This window comes from Limulus polyphemus, unplaced genomic scaffold (assembly GCF_000517525.1).
Source record: "Limulus polyphemus unplaced genomic scaffold, Limulus_polyphemus-2.1.2 Scaffold1618, whole genome shotgun sequence".
In the NCBI taxonomy this organism is placed as follows: domain Eukaryota; kingdom Metazoa; phylum Arthropoda; class Merostomata; order Xiphosura; family Limulidae; genus Limulus; species Limulus polyphemus.
Genome location: NW_013667228.1, coordinates 1 through 16,980, shown reverse-complemented (window position 1 = coordinate 16,980; position 16,980 = coordinate 1). Strand labels below are relative to the sequence as shown.

The window sequence follows — 16,980 nt, the reverse complement described above, 5'->3', positions numbered from 1 at the left end:
AGTCTTTTTATATGTGCTTGGTAAAGTTAACCTTGCAGGACAAAGTGAAGCTTTGGTTATTTTATAAAAATTATTAAACTATTCAAATATAAATTATAAAACACAAATAATGCATAATTACCTAAAATATAAAAGTAAAACCTAAATACAATCTAACAATAACATATTTAGGTAAGAAATAACTGAAGTGCTATCTCGAAAAAATCAACCAACAATAGTACAAGCAGTTACATCTACTTGAGGACGACAGCTTGGTGCCAATTTCAAATTGTTGTTGGATTATAATTTCAAAATAGTTTTTTCTAATGGCTATAAACACGTACATGTTGAAAGTACATATAATTTCTGAAGCTCAACGTTATCTATAGAAGGTAAATGTGGTACCTGGCAGGGGTTGACAAAATTTATTTCTTGTTTCAACTGCATTCAGCGAAAGAACTTCGAAACATACATATCAAAAGGTCAAGTAAAGTACATTCTCATCTTGACTTACATGTATAAGACTATTTGCTTATGCTTCAAGTTATTCTTCAACATTGTTTACAGCTCTTGCTTCATGAAACATAAAACATTATAACTTTCAATGTTTCTTTTGAAATATCGGAATAAAAGCTAAGCTAATATAAAACTTTGAACTATAAAATACTTGGTAATAATAGTTTCATTAAAACAAATTGATAGTAAAGGGGTTTAATTAAATGTTGAATGTAATTCACTAACATTTGTGACATGCACAGAAAGGAATTTAAAGAGTGTGCCATATTTCGTAGGGTTAACCAGCAATTCAGTTTGTTTTCTCACTCTAATTTCCCACCATAATGTTTTGTTGTTTTTTCCATGACTGAGAAAAAGTCTTGTAATTCCTGTGTTTGCATGAAAAAACATTTGGTTGAATGTGTGATAAATGAAGTTTCAGAAGATGCTATTATGGTAAGTAGGGTATAAGAGTGGTGATTTTTGCACATCTAGTGTCTTTTATACCATTCTGTAAATTAACAATTTCATTTTTCAATTCTTGGCCTTTTTGTGATCACTCTTCTTTAAATTTCTGTTAATGCTCATTAGCTTTAATGTAATTCACCACATTTTAAACTTTAAAGATTAATATCTCTCACAGTATCTTGTTTTTCTATTAAACTTTTCTGCCACTCTCTCTCTCTCTCTTCCATTACCATTAATTGTTCTGTTGAATATTTTGCTTTTCTTTCATATTCTTCACACCAATATGAAAGATCTCCAAAATGTTCTTTCTGTATTAGCATTTTTCCCAGACATGTGGCTAGTGTAATTTCCTTCTCACTTCTAAACTAAATGGTACATATATCTTGGTTTCAGTGGGTTGATTGTGTGTTGAAAACTCATTTGTACAACAGTTCTTAAGTCTAGCACGTCGATTTTCTGAGTTCTACTATGTCTTGGATATTGTTACGTCTCCGTTTGTTAATTAACTTTCCGTAACTTCGTTCCCACGAAACGTTAGCGACACAAGTCCTTACTTAATAAAACTGGTTTATTCTTTCCGAATATAACTTTACGATACACTTAATTTCAACAATCGCGCTAAAACAAATGCTATAAAAACGAACGTGCTCAATAATACTCTCTGACTGCAGATCAATTACTCACTGTCTACACGCACATTATTCCGTCACATTGTCACCCTGTTATATATATACCAGACTACACTATATCTAGTAATCTCCCGACTATTATACAAAGGTACAAGATATTTCCAGAAAGCATGGGGTGTGGCACTAGTCACGTGACCTTGCTGACGCAACAATATCATAAATGCAGGTAATTATTCGCACACTATGCCTATATTGTTTTTGAGTGTATCCAATGAATCTATTAGTATATCTTGTGTTATTTGCTGACAATATATATGTTTTACCAAAATATCTAAGTTTTCTGACAAACTGTCATTACTGATATTCTGAACACTAGCTCTGAATCTTTAAGTGTTTTATAGGCTGCTAACACACACACATGTACTAGAAATTTCCACAAATCTATAACTTAAAGCTCGTATTTGAATCTTACAGATTGCCTACAGTACAGACCAGTAAAATCAAACAATAACACAATTTAGCCATTCTTATTGAGGAAACATGTATCACATAATTACAGGATTAATCAATAAATATTAAAATTGGAAACAATGCATTATCTTTTAAACATTATAAATAAGATCTAATTTGCATAAAGAATAATATTAACTGTTACCACATAATAAAATTTTAACAGATTAATTTTGTATCTTAGTTGTGTACTTTTTAAAATTTTTTGTGTCTAAATTTTAGTTTTGTTCTAATTACAGTTTAACAAACGTACTTCTGTTAATTTTTCAATAAAAATATTCTGTTCTTTTAAAGGCCATTATTTTATAACATAATATATGGGCATCAATGAACAATTTGATCTTTCAAGGTTCTCTCTGCACATCCACTCCAAGGTGAAGAAAAGTAAAAATGAAACCCATTTTTCCTTTTTCAGAAAATAATTGATTTCCCTCTTGTAAACTTCAATAAGATCACTGATTACCCATTTTTTTCTCAAGAAAAAATAAGGAAAAAACTGTACACAATATGATAAGTGAAGAAGCATAACTAGCGATTTATACAACTCTCTGTAATTGGGTTGGTCTTAGTGTGTGTGTGTGTGTGTGTCATAACATTTTTCAAAAATTAATTCAACAACCTTATTATTAATTTATGCCAATACACTTGGCATCAAAATGTATTTTATAACTCAACTTTTGATATTATATAATTTTTAATTTCAAAAGGAAATATTTAAATAGATTCTCAGTTTCACTTTATTGTATCACATGGCACTTCCTTGTTCCAAATTATTCATTTTAGATTTTCTTTCTTCTGCCTTCAAGCTTCCTACTTTACTGAAATATAAATATGAAAGTCAAATTCACATGCCATGTCCCTCTTATCACATCCTGTCTTTCAACAATTCTCTCTGATATTTGTTATTTGTTTATTTCTAACCAATAGAAAAAGAAGATTCTAATTTACTAAATTTCTAAGAGGCTAGTTCATTCAGTTGATGAGTCTTGAAAAATTCGACTTCAATTTTACTGTTTGCTATCAGTGAAGTTCAGTTCAATCAGCTCATTATAATTGAGTTAGAAAGCCAATTAAATTACAGTGGTTTCTACATTCTATATTTTGTGCATGATAATACTCTGTGTTCTGAATTGTAAGTATAATTTTGAACACCAATATCAATACAAAAGAAAGCAGGCTTATGTTACTTTGTCTTTCCAATGACAAAAATGACAAGCCTAGATGTAGTCACTAAATTTCTTGTTATTTTATGTAAATCTTTTATTTATTGTTATAGAATTTACTAAAATGTAAAATTTATAAACTTATTAAGTTAGATAAGGAAACTTAAATGTAAAAAACTGAATGAAAAAATTATCTTGTTACTTGATATCGAAGTAGGATCACATTTGGCATGATTGTAAGCTGATCATTTGCTTACACAAGCTGTCCTACTGTGATACATGATTTTTATGCTGTTTTAAATGTATTTAGCATACTTTGAGATGTCCAAGTATGCTGTAAAGCAACAAAAGTATATAACACAAGATTTAAAAAGCCTGTTAGCTTTGGCTGTAACAAATAAATTGTGTGTAATTGTCTGTTATAATGTGTAGTCATTAATGAAATAAAAAAAGTAGTTTACATTTATTTCAAATTTTTGAACTATCTAGCTTATTGTATGTTGCTGATTTTGTTACAGTTAGTGTTAAAGTATAGAAAATAACAGGTAAGATATATGTACTAAAAATACTTTTGTATTCATTTATGATATTCTAGAGGTTATGCAAATGAAATATGAAACTTAAAGGTGAACAAAAGTATTTTTATTCTTAACATGAAATCAAAATGCACTCAGACTAACAAAGGAAAGGCGTCTTAAATTGAGAGACAAATCTTTAATTTAAATTTTTTTATAAAAATTGATTTTTTTAATACAATAGATTTGTAACATTAAATCAGAGCTTGCCAAATTTTATGAAAATACACTTAGTAAATGTATAGTTATAGTATGTATAGCTTCTTGATGTCAGAAAAACGCGTAGGTTCAATAAGTCTTGATACAAAATGATAAAAACCCTATAACCCAAGCACTTTCGAAAGGCGGACCTTTAATTATTCTTCAGGGTCAAACTAGGAATTGTGGTGTAATCAAATGAGTGATATATGAAGTGAGTTGAATGACGTTATGAAGGTCATCTGGTCTTCCAGGCAATGTTTAGTATATTTTTCCATGCACTTTTGTAAGTGTGTTCTATTTCTGGTACAATGTGGCCAGCGATGAGAGCGTTATGTAAAACAGAACAATACTCAAGTTTCAAATAGAATTCCTCTTATTATTACCTATCACTTTAAACTCAGAAACATTTCATGAATTTTGAAAAAGAATTTCATTTCCTACAACTTAACAATTGCCATAAACAGATATTTCCTGAAGTTCCTGTTGTCTCCTTCCAAAAAAGCAGAACTCTAAAAAAGATGGTTGTAATCTATGCAATAAAGGTTGTAGTCAAACCTGCAAGTTCATAAAAACTACTGACTCATTTTTTGACAAACACAACCAAAGAAACTTTAAAATTTCCAAAGAAATCACTTGTGGAACACAAAACACCATTTACCTTATACAGTGAAAAAATGGAATCACCAATACATAGGACATACACAAACAACTCTTAGAGAATGTTTCAACAGCCAAAAATCTTCTATTAACACCAAAAAAAATCTTCCTGCTGCTCAACACTTTAACCAACCTGGTCATTTCATTAACGATGTTACACTCATTGGTATTGAAACAGGATTCAAAATTAAAGCTGATAGAGAAATAAAAGAAGCTTATTGGATTGCTAATCTAAACACTGTTCAACCTTGTGGAATTAATCTAGATCCTGGAATCGGTGATCTCCAATCACTGGTTTCATCTCTGTCAGAAAAATAATTTTTTTTCTTTGCTTATTTCTTTCATGTAGCATTGAAACAGGATTCAAAACTAAAGCTGATAGAGAGATAAAAGAAGCTTATTGGATTGCTAATCTAAACACCGTTCAACCTTGTGGAATCAATTCAGATCCTGGAATTAGTGATCTCCAATTATTGGTTTCATCTCTGTCAGAAAAATAATTTTTATTCTTTGCTTATTTTTTTCATGTAGTGTGAACCCTAATTTTTCTAAAACTTACTATCTATTTAAGATGATTTTCCATATCTGTTTGTATAAATGAATTAGCTTAACATCTCTTTTTCAATCAGTCTCCAGGTTTCACCTTTATTTCACTTAAACGCTTAAGGATAGTTTTATTTATTTCTTTTTAAATCATTTCTAAAAGCAAAATATCCCTAACACCTTCTCACATAATGCTATTGTCGCCGGCTACATTGTACTGAAAATGGAACATACTTACAACAGTACATGGAAAAATATACTAAACACTTCCTGGAAGACCAGATGAAATTCATGATGTCACTCAACTCTCTTTATATATCACTCATTCGATTACACCACCATTCCCAGTTTGCCCCAAAAGAAGAAAGGTTCACCTTTCAAAAGTTCTCGGGTTATAGGGTTTTTATCAATAAGTATGTATGGCATTATGGTTACAAGATTGGTTAAAATGTCTAAGCCCATATACAGAGATGATAAGAAAATTACCTATTTTGACTAGTGATTAATATGCCTATAAATAAATCATAGATTTCTGTTAGATTTGCTATAGAAACAAAGTACTGCCTCAATGACTATTGACTGAACAGTATTTCCCTAATCTTTGCCAGTATGATTTTCTTAACTAATCTTCTTTGTAGCACCTTACATAAAATCTTTTGAAAATATTCCATCATAAAGATAAGTAGAGCTTGGCAATTAAGTGGATAAATTGATCCATTACCTATTAGCATAGAGTACATTGAATAGAAATTACAATTAAGTCTATTAATGTCACAAAAATAATCAAGTAATTAATATTTTTTATTATTCCATTTATCTAAGTCAATTGATTAGTAAATTATAGTTGTTGCTCAGCTCTGTTAGCAAGTAATATCCTCAAAAATATTTAACTTAATGATTTTTAGCAAAGCTCCTTTTCTGAAACTTACAAAACTTCTTTAACAACAAAAGAAGACAAGCCTGTAATTTCCATGTCTGCTATCACCACCTCCTTTAACCTCTACCAACAGCTAAAGAGAAAGGCTCACATATCTTATATTTGGCCTCCTTTAAAACCCTAAGGAAAACATCTGATCTGACACGTTACTCATTTTTTAATATCTTCATCTTATTACTACCATCAAAATGTTTTTCATGATTCAGGTCAATTCTAAAATTTTCCATAGATTGCTCTTTGGCAGAAATATAGGTAGCATTTTCTCTTGTAAACAAATAAACAGAAGAAAACACTCCCTTGCTATTAGCATCTTTTAAGGGCCTAATTACCACTTTAACATTTTGCTTACTTTAAATATATTTAAAACATTATCATACAGTTTTTCTCATAAGCTCTAATTCCAAAAATTGTCATGTAACAACCCTCCACCAATACGAGTGCAACATACGCTCCTGATGAGTGTGACTCCTTCTATTCCATTCTACTAAATTATCATTTCTCGTTGGGCGGTGATCTCGTGCAGACGTTTTTCGATTGTATTCCCTTCACATCTTTTCTTTAAATTTTATGCACAGTAGTAATTTCATTTAATTATTTTGCCACAGTTTGATTTCTGTAGTTTTGACACAATAACTTACTTTTGTTTGTTCATTTTCTTTTAATTCTTCACCGTTTAGGATGAATTGCAAAGTTCATGTCATGACTTTGGACATTCTTCCACCTACTTCCAGTACACTTACACAAGCTTAAGGTCGAAGGACCTTGAATAAGGAATTTTCAGCTACAATTGGTTGGAAGATTTATCATTATATGAGTCGACCTTCTTCTCCTGATATTGCTCAACTTCCTCAGGAATCTGCCAAACCTGTTCATGACAAGGAGGATTTTGAAAGCCTTTTTCCTCCACCTAACTATACCATGCCTTCATAAGCCTCTCCTGTGGAATTTCTAGGTCTAACTCAGACATTTTAAATATGATTTCTCAGGTGTGTTCTGTTTTATCCATTTCTCTGATTTCCTATTATCCTCTTCTTTCCTTATTACATGACACTCCTTCCTCAGATAATTTTTCCCTCCTCCTCCTGACATCAAGGCTCATGCTGAGCATTTCATTTATCAATTAAGAGTGGATGCTAGCAGGCCTCAGATCATTATGCCTTGGCTTATCATCGGGCTATCATCACATTTGCCTGTACGGGGGGGTGGGGGTGGGGTGCTGACTCAGAAAATCCTGTTCAACTATTTGTCATGTTTCCTGATGTAGGTTTTATCATTGCCAACACTACCAGTGACTCTCCAGTGGGGGCATGTTTGACTGATTTTGTTCCCCTATGGTGGAAATTCACTGCCGATCTTTGGGTGATCTTGGTTTTGTCACTGGGACTTTTCCTCCATTCCACCCCTCTCCCTGTTCCTATATCCTTCCCATTACCTTGGCATCCTACTACCAGTCAGCATCTATCCGAGGCAGCACTGACTCTTCTCTCACAGAGAGCTATCGAGCCTTTCAGCCAACCTTCCCCAGGTTTTTACTCCAAGCTTTTTGTAGCTCCCAAGGAAACTGTGGACTGGCATCCTGTGATAAATCTGTCCCACCTCAATCACTTTTTGAATCTTTCCCATTTTACTATGGAGTCCTTTCTCACACTGTGGTGGGTTTTTCTCCAGGACTGTTGGTGGCCAAGATAGACTTCTCGAATGCTTATCTCAATATTCTTGTTTCTCATCAGTCCAAACACTATCTTTTGTTTGTCCACTATGGGGTTGTGTATCAGTTTTGTGCCTTGTCCTTCAGGCTTATTTCGGCTCTGTCTTTTGTCAGGTGGTCAAAGCCTTTGCCCAACTTCTGCTTGCTCGAGGTTGTGTTTACACCACTACATGGAAGATTGGCTTCTGTTAGCTCATTCTGAACTGGAATCCTCACAACACACTCATCTGCTTCTGATAGAAGCAGCTTGAGTGGGTTGGATTCTCAAGTTGGAGAAGTCTTTCTTATTAACTACCCAATATCATATCCAGTTGGATGTCCTTTTCAACACTCACCTCAATTGGGCCCAACCTTCTCCACATTTACTTTTTTCAATGGAGCTATCAGTTCTCCACACCCTTTCTGTTCCTTCTCTTCCTGCTTGCTAGGTTCTGTCAGTTTTGGGGACTTGGGATTCTATGTAAGCACTTATCTCCTTGGGTCAGGCACATATGCAGTCTCTTTAATGGAGTCTGCATGACCAATAGAATCTTGCTTGGGATCCCTTGCACTATCCAATTACCCTTCCTCCTTCCCCTTTAGATGATCTGCATTGGTGGTTTAACAAGGACAAGATGATGATTGGTGTACCATTTCCTCCACCTTGTCTGGATTTGCATCTATTCACAGATGCTTCTCTCCTTGGATCAATCATCAGGAAGTTTCTGGACTATGATCTCCGGGCAAGAGGTCTTACCTTATCAATATCATGGAGCTTCTGGCAGTACAGCATGCTTTGGAATACTTTCTTCCTATTTTATCGACTTGTCATGATCCATTAGGACAATTCTACAGTGGTGGCTCATATCAATCACCAAGTGGCACCCATTCCCTTTATGGTTGAAATTGGAACTCCTTTTTTGGGCCCACATGCTGGGGATACGTCTCCTTGCATATTGTGTTCCAGGTGCTTTCAACCTCGTGGTGGATCACCTTTCCCAACCAGATAAAGTTTATCCCATGGAGTGGTCTCTTGATTCTCGAGTTTACCAGTGACTTTGCAGTCAGTGGGGTACTTCTCATTTGGATACACTTGCCTCAATACCATGTTACCTCATTTTTTTATCTCCAGTTCCTCATCCTCAGGCCCTAGCCCCATGTCAGGTCCTTCTGATTGCTCCCTACTGGCCTACACAACCTTGATTTCCTCGTCTCGTTCAGCTCCAAACTGCCCCTCCATTACCTCTTCCTCTCACTCCATCCCTACTATGTCAACCTCATTAACCACTCCTTCATTACACCTTTCCTATCCTCTGTCTTCATGCCTGGCATTTATCAGGTCCCTGGCAAGGAGATCCGGATTGTCTAGGTGTGTCTCTTTCTTTTAAGCAGGGTCCATTCACCCTTCCTCTGTTGATGTTTACCAACGTAAGTAGAACATCTTCCACCTTTGATTTTTGAGTCAAGGTTTTTTTCCCTTCTTAGTACATTGTTCCTCTTCTTATGGATTTCTTCACATGGTTGTTCGATCATAGGAATTCTGTCTCTTCCATAGCTAGTTATTGAGCAGCCTTATTCCACACCTTCTGCTTTTCCCGGTAACATTTGGTATTCTCCTATCCTACTCTTTCCTTTTTTGTGCATTCCTTCCGAATTTGTAGACCTCCTCGTCGAGCGGTCCTTCTATATTGGAATGTCAATATTGTTCTTCACTGCCTTACTCTACCTCCGTTTGAACCTTTATCCTCATGTTCTTTGTTTCACTTATCCCTTAAGACCTATTTCCTACTTCTTCTAGCCTGAGGGCATCATTGGTCTGATATATTTGCCATTGATGTTTCCTGCACACTGTGCCATTTCACATATGTTCTCCTTTATCGAACTGGTCTTTCCACCCCAAAACTTTGGCAGCTCATGAGGGACATTCTTCCTTCTCACCGATTTCACTTCCATCCATATCCCATCTTTATTACCAGTCAGATCCTTTTCTGCCCAATCTCCAAATAATAGTTCAGTAGAATTGAATACAGGGAATCTTGTGCGTCAGGAGGGTATGTCGCAAAATGATTTACATTCAGTTGATTGTGGGGTACATGGAAGTTCAAGGTTTGTGGCATGAAAAAAACTTTTTGCATTTATAGGCAGCAATGAATGAGAATAGTTATATATGTGAGGGGAGGTAAGTGCCTATTGGACATATATCTTCAATATAGGAAAATAATAATTTTTCTTATGTCTTAGTGTGTAAAGTATCTTTGACCTACCCTGTTAGCTTTTCTTTATAGGAATGTGCCATTTTGAAATAAAAGCAAAATTTCCTAAGTCTGCCCTCACCTTTTGTCTCATTATACCAGCTCACCAGTGATATGTAAAATTGGTAACTGCTGATCAGCACTTGTAATTTTAAGATTATTATAATTTTACAGTAAAAGCTTACCCGTAAACAAAGGCAAACAATTATATTAGATGTGTCAGATGTAGATATCAAATCATTGATTGTTTAACAATGTCTTCTACCTTGATAAGAAAAATATTTGCATTTTAAAAGTTCTTCCTCTACATATAATGTAATTATTGGATTAGTAGTTTGTTTATAATTATTTTTACATAGTTTATTACACACTAAAAGCATACCTGTAAAAAAAGACAAAAAAAAAGTTATATCATGGTGAAAAAAAAATCAAAATTTATACCCCTGTTTTGTGTCAGATATAGATATCACATCATTAATCTGTTTAAAAATATCTTCTACCTTGAAATGAAATCATTATTCATTATTATTTTCAAAAGCATTTCCTCCACAGATAATGTAATTATTGGTTTATTTGTTTATAATGTTTTTTTTTTTACATAGTTCTAGATAATGCGGCTACAAGACCATCAATCTATTTAAAAATTCCTCTTCCATGTAGTGTTTGTTGTTCCATTTGTTATTAGGAATGTATTTATTAGTTTATCATTTTATTTTAGAAGAAATGGGTAATTACCAGTCTGCAGTAGAACTTTCCAATCAGAAGCGTCGTTGGTCTTCTGAATCATCAGACTCTGGGGTTCATTGTTCATACAAACCTGCGAAAGTTTTGAGAACTACCATTGTTAGGGAAACTGAAGGTATGTATCCATTAGTATCTCGGTATGATATATCAATTTCTAAATTTAGAACTCATGGTATAATATTTAAAATAGTTGAATTTATTATTTTTAGAATTGCTATTTCTATTTACACTGAATAATGAGAACACATATTTATACAACTTTATAGATTTCTTTGAGTCTTTTAAATGCTGAATATCTGTAGTAGTCTCCAATTGTCTGTTTACAAAAATTTGCCTTATTTCAGCAAGTTCCACAGCCTCCATATCAGAGAAGCCTCCACAAAGTCCATCAGAATGGAGTATTGAGAACGTGATCCATTTTATAAATAGCACAAACAAGGAACTTAGTGTACACAAAGACCTCTTTCGTAAACATGTGAGTAGTTGAAAATTCCATAATTGATGAGAACTTGAGACCAGATAGTTCTTTCTCTGCTATTCAGAAGTTTTAGTGTTAATAATAACATACAAAATACTACATAATAGTGATATATAAGCCTATAATACTTTCTTTTTAAGAAACAAAGTAATGCTCTTATTTTTCAAATTAGAAATCGTATTATTTTATCATATTGTATAACTATTGCATGGAGAATACTAAATTATTTTGCGCACAACATATTAAATAAAAAATATCTGAAATGATTGTTTACAGATATATAGTGTTATCTATCAAAAACTAACTTATAAAAGGTAATATTATTCAAAGTGTGAACATTAAATAAATTATTTCTTTCATTGATAAAGCATTTGTGTCTCATTTTTTCAGGAAATTGATGGGCAAGCGCTGATGCTATTAAACAGTGACATGATGATGAAATACATGGGGCTGAAGCTTGGGCCTGCCCTTAAAATATGCAACCTCATTGACAAGCTAAAAGGCAAGAAGTCACTGTAGCATTAAAATCCACTTAAGTTTTTATTTGTTTAGAATTTTTCTTTTCTTGGAGTTAATCCTAGCTTAGTGTAACTGTGATGATGAAAACATACATTATATTTTGAACATTCAAAATAGAAGGTGTAAGAAATATTACAAAAGCTGAAATGCTAGAGTAAGGAAGCATATTATGCTAATATAATAATAGGTGGGAAAGCAATGACTTATAAGAATAAGTAAATATTTTAATTGATGGTGGATCATACTACAGAATAAGACAGACCAATGTTCTGTGAAAATATGTAGTATGTTCTCCCATCAATTACAGTTTTTACTTGTGCTTTTAAATCATTGTTTACATGCTTATTATTAGCTGAGATACCATTCAAACAGTAGCATGAAGATAAAGTACAATCTTGTTCATAAGCTGAAAGATGAAAAATTATTGTAACATTTAATTAACATAACTTTCTACTTTTCAGAACTTTTACTGTGTTGAAGTTAACCCTAGAGAATTAATGTAACAGTTTTGATCAAAATAATTTTTTTCAAAACTCAAAGTAGAGGGTATAAAATACATTACACATGTTTTAACAATTTTATTTGTTTAATTTTGTCTCAGAAGTTGATTGGAAAGTGAGAGTTGAATTTTTTGTAGATTTTGTAACAAAATGTTTTTTTTGTTGAATTTAAATAAGCCAATCAGAGAAAAATCAGACTCCTCTGAGAAGATGCTTAAAGTCGGTAATATAAATTCTGTTTTTAAGTGATATATATCTAGATGTATATATTTCTGAGTGTTTTGTATAATGTTTTTAAATTCATTCTGTAACTTGTTTTACACATTTTCATCTATAACTATGAAGAAATAAGAGGTTTATTGTATCTGGATTGTAAAGGAAAATTTAAGTGTTCTATATTGAAAGAAAATTTATGTATTATGGAACAACTTTACATTAATATACTTCAAATAAATTAGTACATAAATCTCTCTCTTTGTGTAGTTAATATCTTTAGCCCTATATTATGTTTGAGTATCATTAGGGAAAATGTACTGGGCCTTATGAATTATAGCTTGAAACTGTGCTAAGTACACTTTCTTGCAGTTGTACATGGAATTTCTTTTGTTCTTTATGATACTGATAGAAGTATGTAGTAACTTACAACAGGTTTTACATTGACTTCATTCGCAATTTACCTTTTATAGAATGTTTTTGTTTAATTTACATAAGGTTGTTAGGTTTTTTCAATGCAGCTATATTTAAACTTGAATGGAATGATTATGTAGAACTAGATGTTGTATATGTAGCTTTTAAAAATTTGTAACAGAAAAAACTTGCTATATGCTGTATCTTTTTGATGCATTTCATTCAAAGAAAGTAAAACTTAGGGTACAGACAAGGGGAAATTATAAGAGTAACATCAATACTCATACTGTGTGGAAAACATATGCAATATTTTAAATGAAGTTAACTTGTTAACTTTTAGGGATTCATTTTGGCATGTCAAAACTTCCACGTACTAAGTATGTATTTACCTGAAACATTTAAAGTTCATTTAACACTTTATTCTGATTTTATTGCACAGTTTTGTATTAAAGGTCAGGTTCTAATGTAGTATGAGCTCATATCAGATGATTAGTAACTGAAACATCTGTTAAGTACTGAATTTAAGCCAAAATTTAAGTTAAAATTTAAGTCAAATTTAGAATCAGAAACATGTTAATAGGACCTTTTTTGTAACACTAATTTCAATAAGTGATGTGGGTAAGAAGATGCAGTATTGTTTCCTAAGCTAGTTTTTATTTCATCTTTATTCCACTATATGAATAATCACAAAGCATAAGATCTTAATCTTTTCAGTTTATTTTGTTTTTGTTCCAAATAGAAGTATAAGAGGTTGTGGTTCTTAGTTAAGACCTATCATCGATAGGGAGTAATGAAGTCTGATGATTTATATTTGTTTTTTAACTGAATTTTAAGTGTTTTTTCAAGAACTTCTAAGACATGATGGAATAATCAAGTATTCATATAACAAATGGTAAACTTTTGGAACTGTGAATAGGTTATAAAAAATTTCATTTCATTTGTCTTGTGAAGTTAAAGTTTTGGATAGGTCACTAAAGTTGATAACTCAAATAAAGTTACTGGTTGAGAGAAAATTTATGCATATGTGAATTTTACTCATTTATTTTGTGTATATATATATATATATTGTTTTGGTCTTTTTTTCTATACAATGTAATCTTAACTCAAATTGCTTGCTTTTGCAGATTGGCAGTCATCCTTTAATTAACTGTTTATGATTTCTTTGTTGTCTAAGTAAATGTAAAGAAAATACAAGATGGTTGAAAAGTTAGTTGCTTTACAGTTATGTAAATAACATACAAATTGCAGCACTTATGAGTCCTTTGTCAGTCTAGCTACTGTGTTTACTTGTTTGCAATACAATCATACAGTTTCTCCAAAACTAGTATAAGCCAATAACACACATTGATCAAAGTATAGATTGTATTGGAACTTCTTTGAACTTAGACTTAAGATTAAACAATTTTCAGAACACTAAGTTTATTTATTATACCTGCTATTGTGCAGCTATATAATGTGAAGAACTGAATAGTGGCCAATGACACTTTTTCTTCACTTCACCTATCTAGTGTATAGGTTTTTCTCCTAATGACTATAAAACATGTTCCCACCAACTATATGTTTCTTTATGGGATATGTTCATAATTTTTCTGATCATATACATGTTCAGGTTTTCAATATATAACTAGGTGACAAATACTCATAAGCTTTTGTAGTGACTATATGAGTTAACACAAATGAAAAGAAGTATAAGTAAAAAATTCTAAAGTTACACGAATTATCATCACCATTGTTTCTTTGAATTACTGTTTAAATCTGATCAGAAGTTTAGGTTAGTCATCCAATCATTTTATCATATAAGGTGTAATATAAATATGACAACTTGTGTTACTTTTAAGTTACAACAGGCAGTACTAAAACAAAGACTGAATCTGAAGTTTTATCATCCACATAGTGTACACATGAGGGTGCTGTTACAGGTACTGTTTAGTTTATGTACTTAATTTCTTAGCAGACAGAGTGAAGAAAGCTTCGGGTCTTCGGCATCTTAAACAAGAAAATGTAGCCAATAGTGCAAGGGTTGTTAAAAATAGGCTTGTTGTCGTAGACAAAATCACAAGTGCTTGCAGTGTTTCCACATTCTACTGTTATTATAAGTAGTATAATATTACAGTGCACATTGGAACTGGAACTTACTTGCCGTATATGTACTATTACTATTACACAAGTTTTAATATTTAACTGTGAGTAAATTAAATTTATTTCTACATTTTGCAATAACAAAAACAAAATGTCTAGCATTATAGGAATCAAAATATTGATATTACCTAAATTTCTAGAATTTATAACATTTAACGTAACTGGATTGAAAACCTAAACCTGCTAATGCCATTTACTTGGATGTCTATTGCTTCATTAGTCACTCTCAAGTTAGGGTTGAGTTTACCATTAATATTGTTGTAATTTTTTCTTGTAAACTATGTGGTAAAAATGGTGGAAAGTCTAGCCAACTTAATGAAAACACAAACGTTTTATTTCTCAAGATCCATATTCAGTGTTGCTAACTTCCACTGATAGCCATAACTTCACAGATAAACTATGTGTAGAAGAAATTTCACTTCGGTTTACATCACCATTTTTTCGTTGGAGCACAAACTCAATATTCACGACTCTGAATTAATTAAATGGCTGACTGTAACATAAGAATTGACTAATTTATGCACTGATTACTCATTAGTTGATTAATAGACTCACTAACATACTGTAGCCTGAATCGGTTTTTAATTATAGCTCATATTGTTTCCTGAGCTGTTGAAAAGTTCCAGATACTGTTAATCTTCCTTCTGACTAAGCAACAATATTAATTACTAGAAACGTGTAGATTAACGAAATATGTTACAACACCGGCCCCTTTATGGATTGAGAATTCTCTTGTACAATTTTCAGTTGTGACTTATGTGGGTAGCTTACTTTGATCAGAAGTTAGTACTTACAAATTCTGTTATGCAAAAAAATAAAGATAAATTAAACATAAATTACCATAATCAACAGAAATTAATTCTTGACAATTAATATTTATAAATCTAAACATCAAAATAATTACTTAAATATATAAAACGTGTAGTACAGTCACAATTTTTGTTGACAAAAATACTATTATTATTATGATGTATAAAGCCTTATGCTAGAGATGTATGATCTATATAAATCAGTGCTTTATGTGGCATTCCATTACAGTTAGACTAGTAATAATTTGTAAAAATTCTTTCTTTACTTCCCCTGTTTCTTGTAAGAGTAATGTAATAGCATCTCTACTAGCACAAAAGATGAGACACTGCCAACAAAGCCTCTCACTCAGTACCACAGCTTATCAGGAGCTTTGGTTGAAATGCTATTTGTATGTCATGCATAAGATATCTTCATTTATTCATTTTTAGTTAAGCACAAAGCTACACAATGGGCTATCTGTGTTCTGCTCACCATGGGTATCAAAACATGGTTTCTAGCATTGTAAGTCCACAGACTTACCGCTGTGCCACTGGGGGGCCATAAGATATCTAATATTGTGGTATTTTATGTGATATCACAATCAGACTGATAATAATTTGTAACAAAGTTTTTCATTACCGGCCCTGTGTGAGTTTCCAATAAGAAGAATGTAATAGCATCTTGACCACACATCTTGCAAGCTGTTACCGATGGGACTTAGGCAGAATACTAGAGTTCATCAGGTTGGCTGGTCATGCCAACATGTAAAGCCTCGGTTTATAACTGATTAATATATATAGTGGTTTGTTGTATTCATGGTGTTACGTCTCCGTTTGTTAATTAACTTTCCGTAACTTCGTTCCGACGAAACTTTAGCGACACAAGTATTTACTTAATAAAACTGGTTTATTCTTTCCGAATATAACTTTACGATACACTTGTTTTCAACAATCGCGCTAAAACAAACGCTATATCAACGAACGTTAACTTCAACAATACGTCTCTTTCTGATAGCAGTTCAATTACTCATTACCTACACACACACATTATTGTCACGTTGTGAGCGTCTTATATATATACCAGACTAC

General features: G+C 32.3%; 1 protein-coding gene and 1 long non-coding RNA gene across 3 annotated transcripts in view; one reads left to right on the top strand and one right to left on the bottom strand.

Moving 5' to 3' along the window:
• Positions 1-15,199, top strand: part of LOC106464312 (polycomb protein Scm-like) — a 100,210-nt gene extending 85,011 nt beyond the window's left edge. The window contains exons 11-13 of the mRNA XM_022392012.1: positions 10,815-10,955; positions 11,185-11,315; positions 11,709-15,199. Of these exons, the coding sequence (XP_022247720.1) occupies positions 10,815-10,955; positions 11,185-11,315; positions 11,709-11,837 (401 nt within the window). The 3' untranslated portion in view covers positions 11,838-15,199. The remainder of the gene's footprint in view (positions 1-10,814; positions 10,956-11,184; positions 11,316-11,708) is intronic.
• LOC111086992 lies at positions 2,734-16,711 on the bottom strand. 2 transcript variants are annotated; one of them, XR_002611716.1, is made up of 3 exons: positions 16,532-16,711; positions 10,832-10,913; positions 2,734-2,899 (listed from the first exon to the last, which is right to left on the bottom strand). It is a non-coding gene; the product is annotated as an uncharacterized LOC111086992 (long non-coding RNA). The 2 variants fall into 2 exon arrangements; XR_002611717.1 differs by lacking the exon at positions 16,532-16,711 and adding an exon at positions 16,179-16,277.
• Positions 16,712-16,980: the final 269 nt, after the last annotated feature.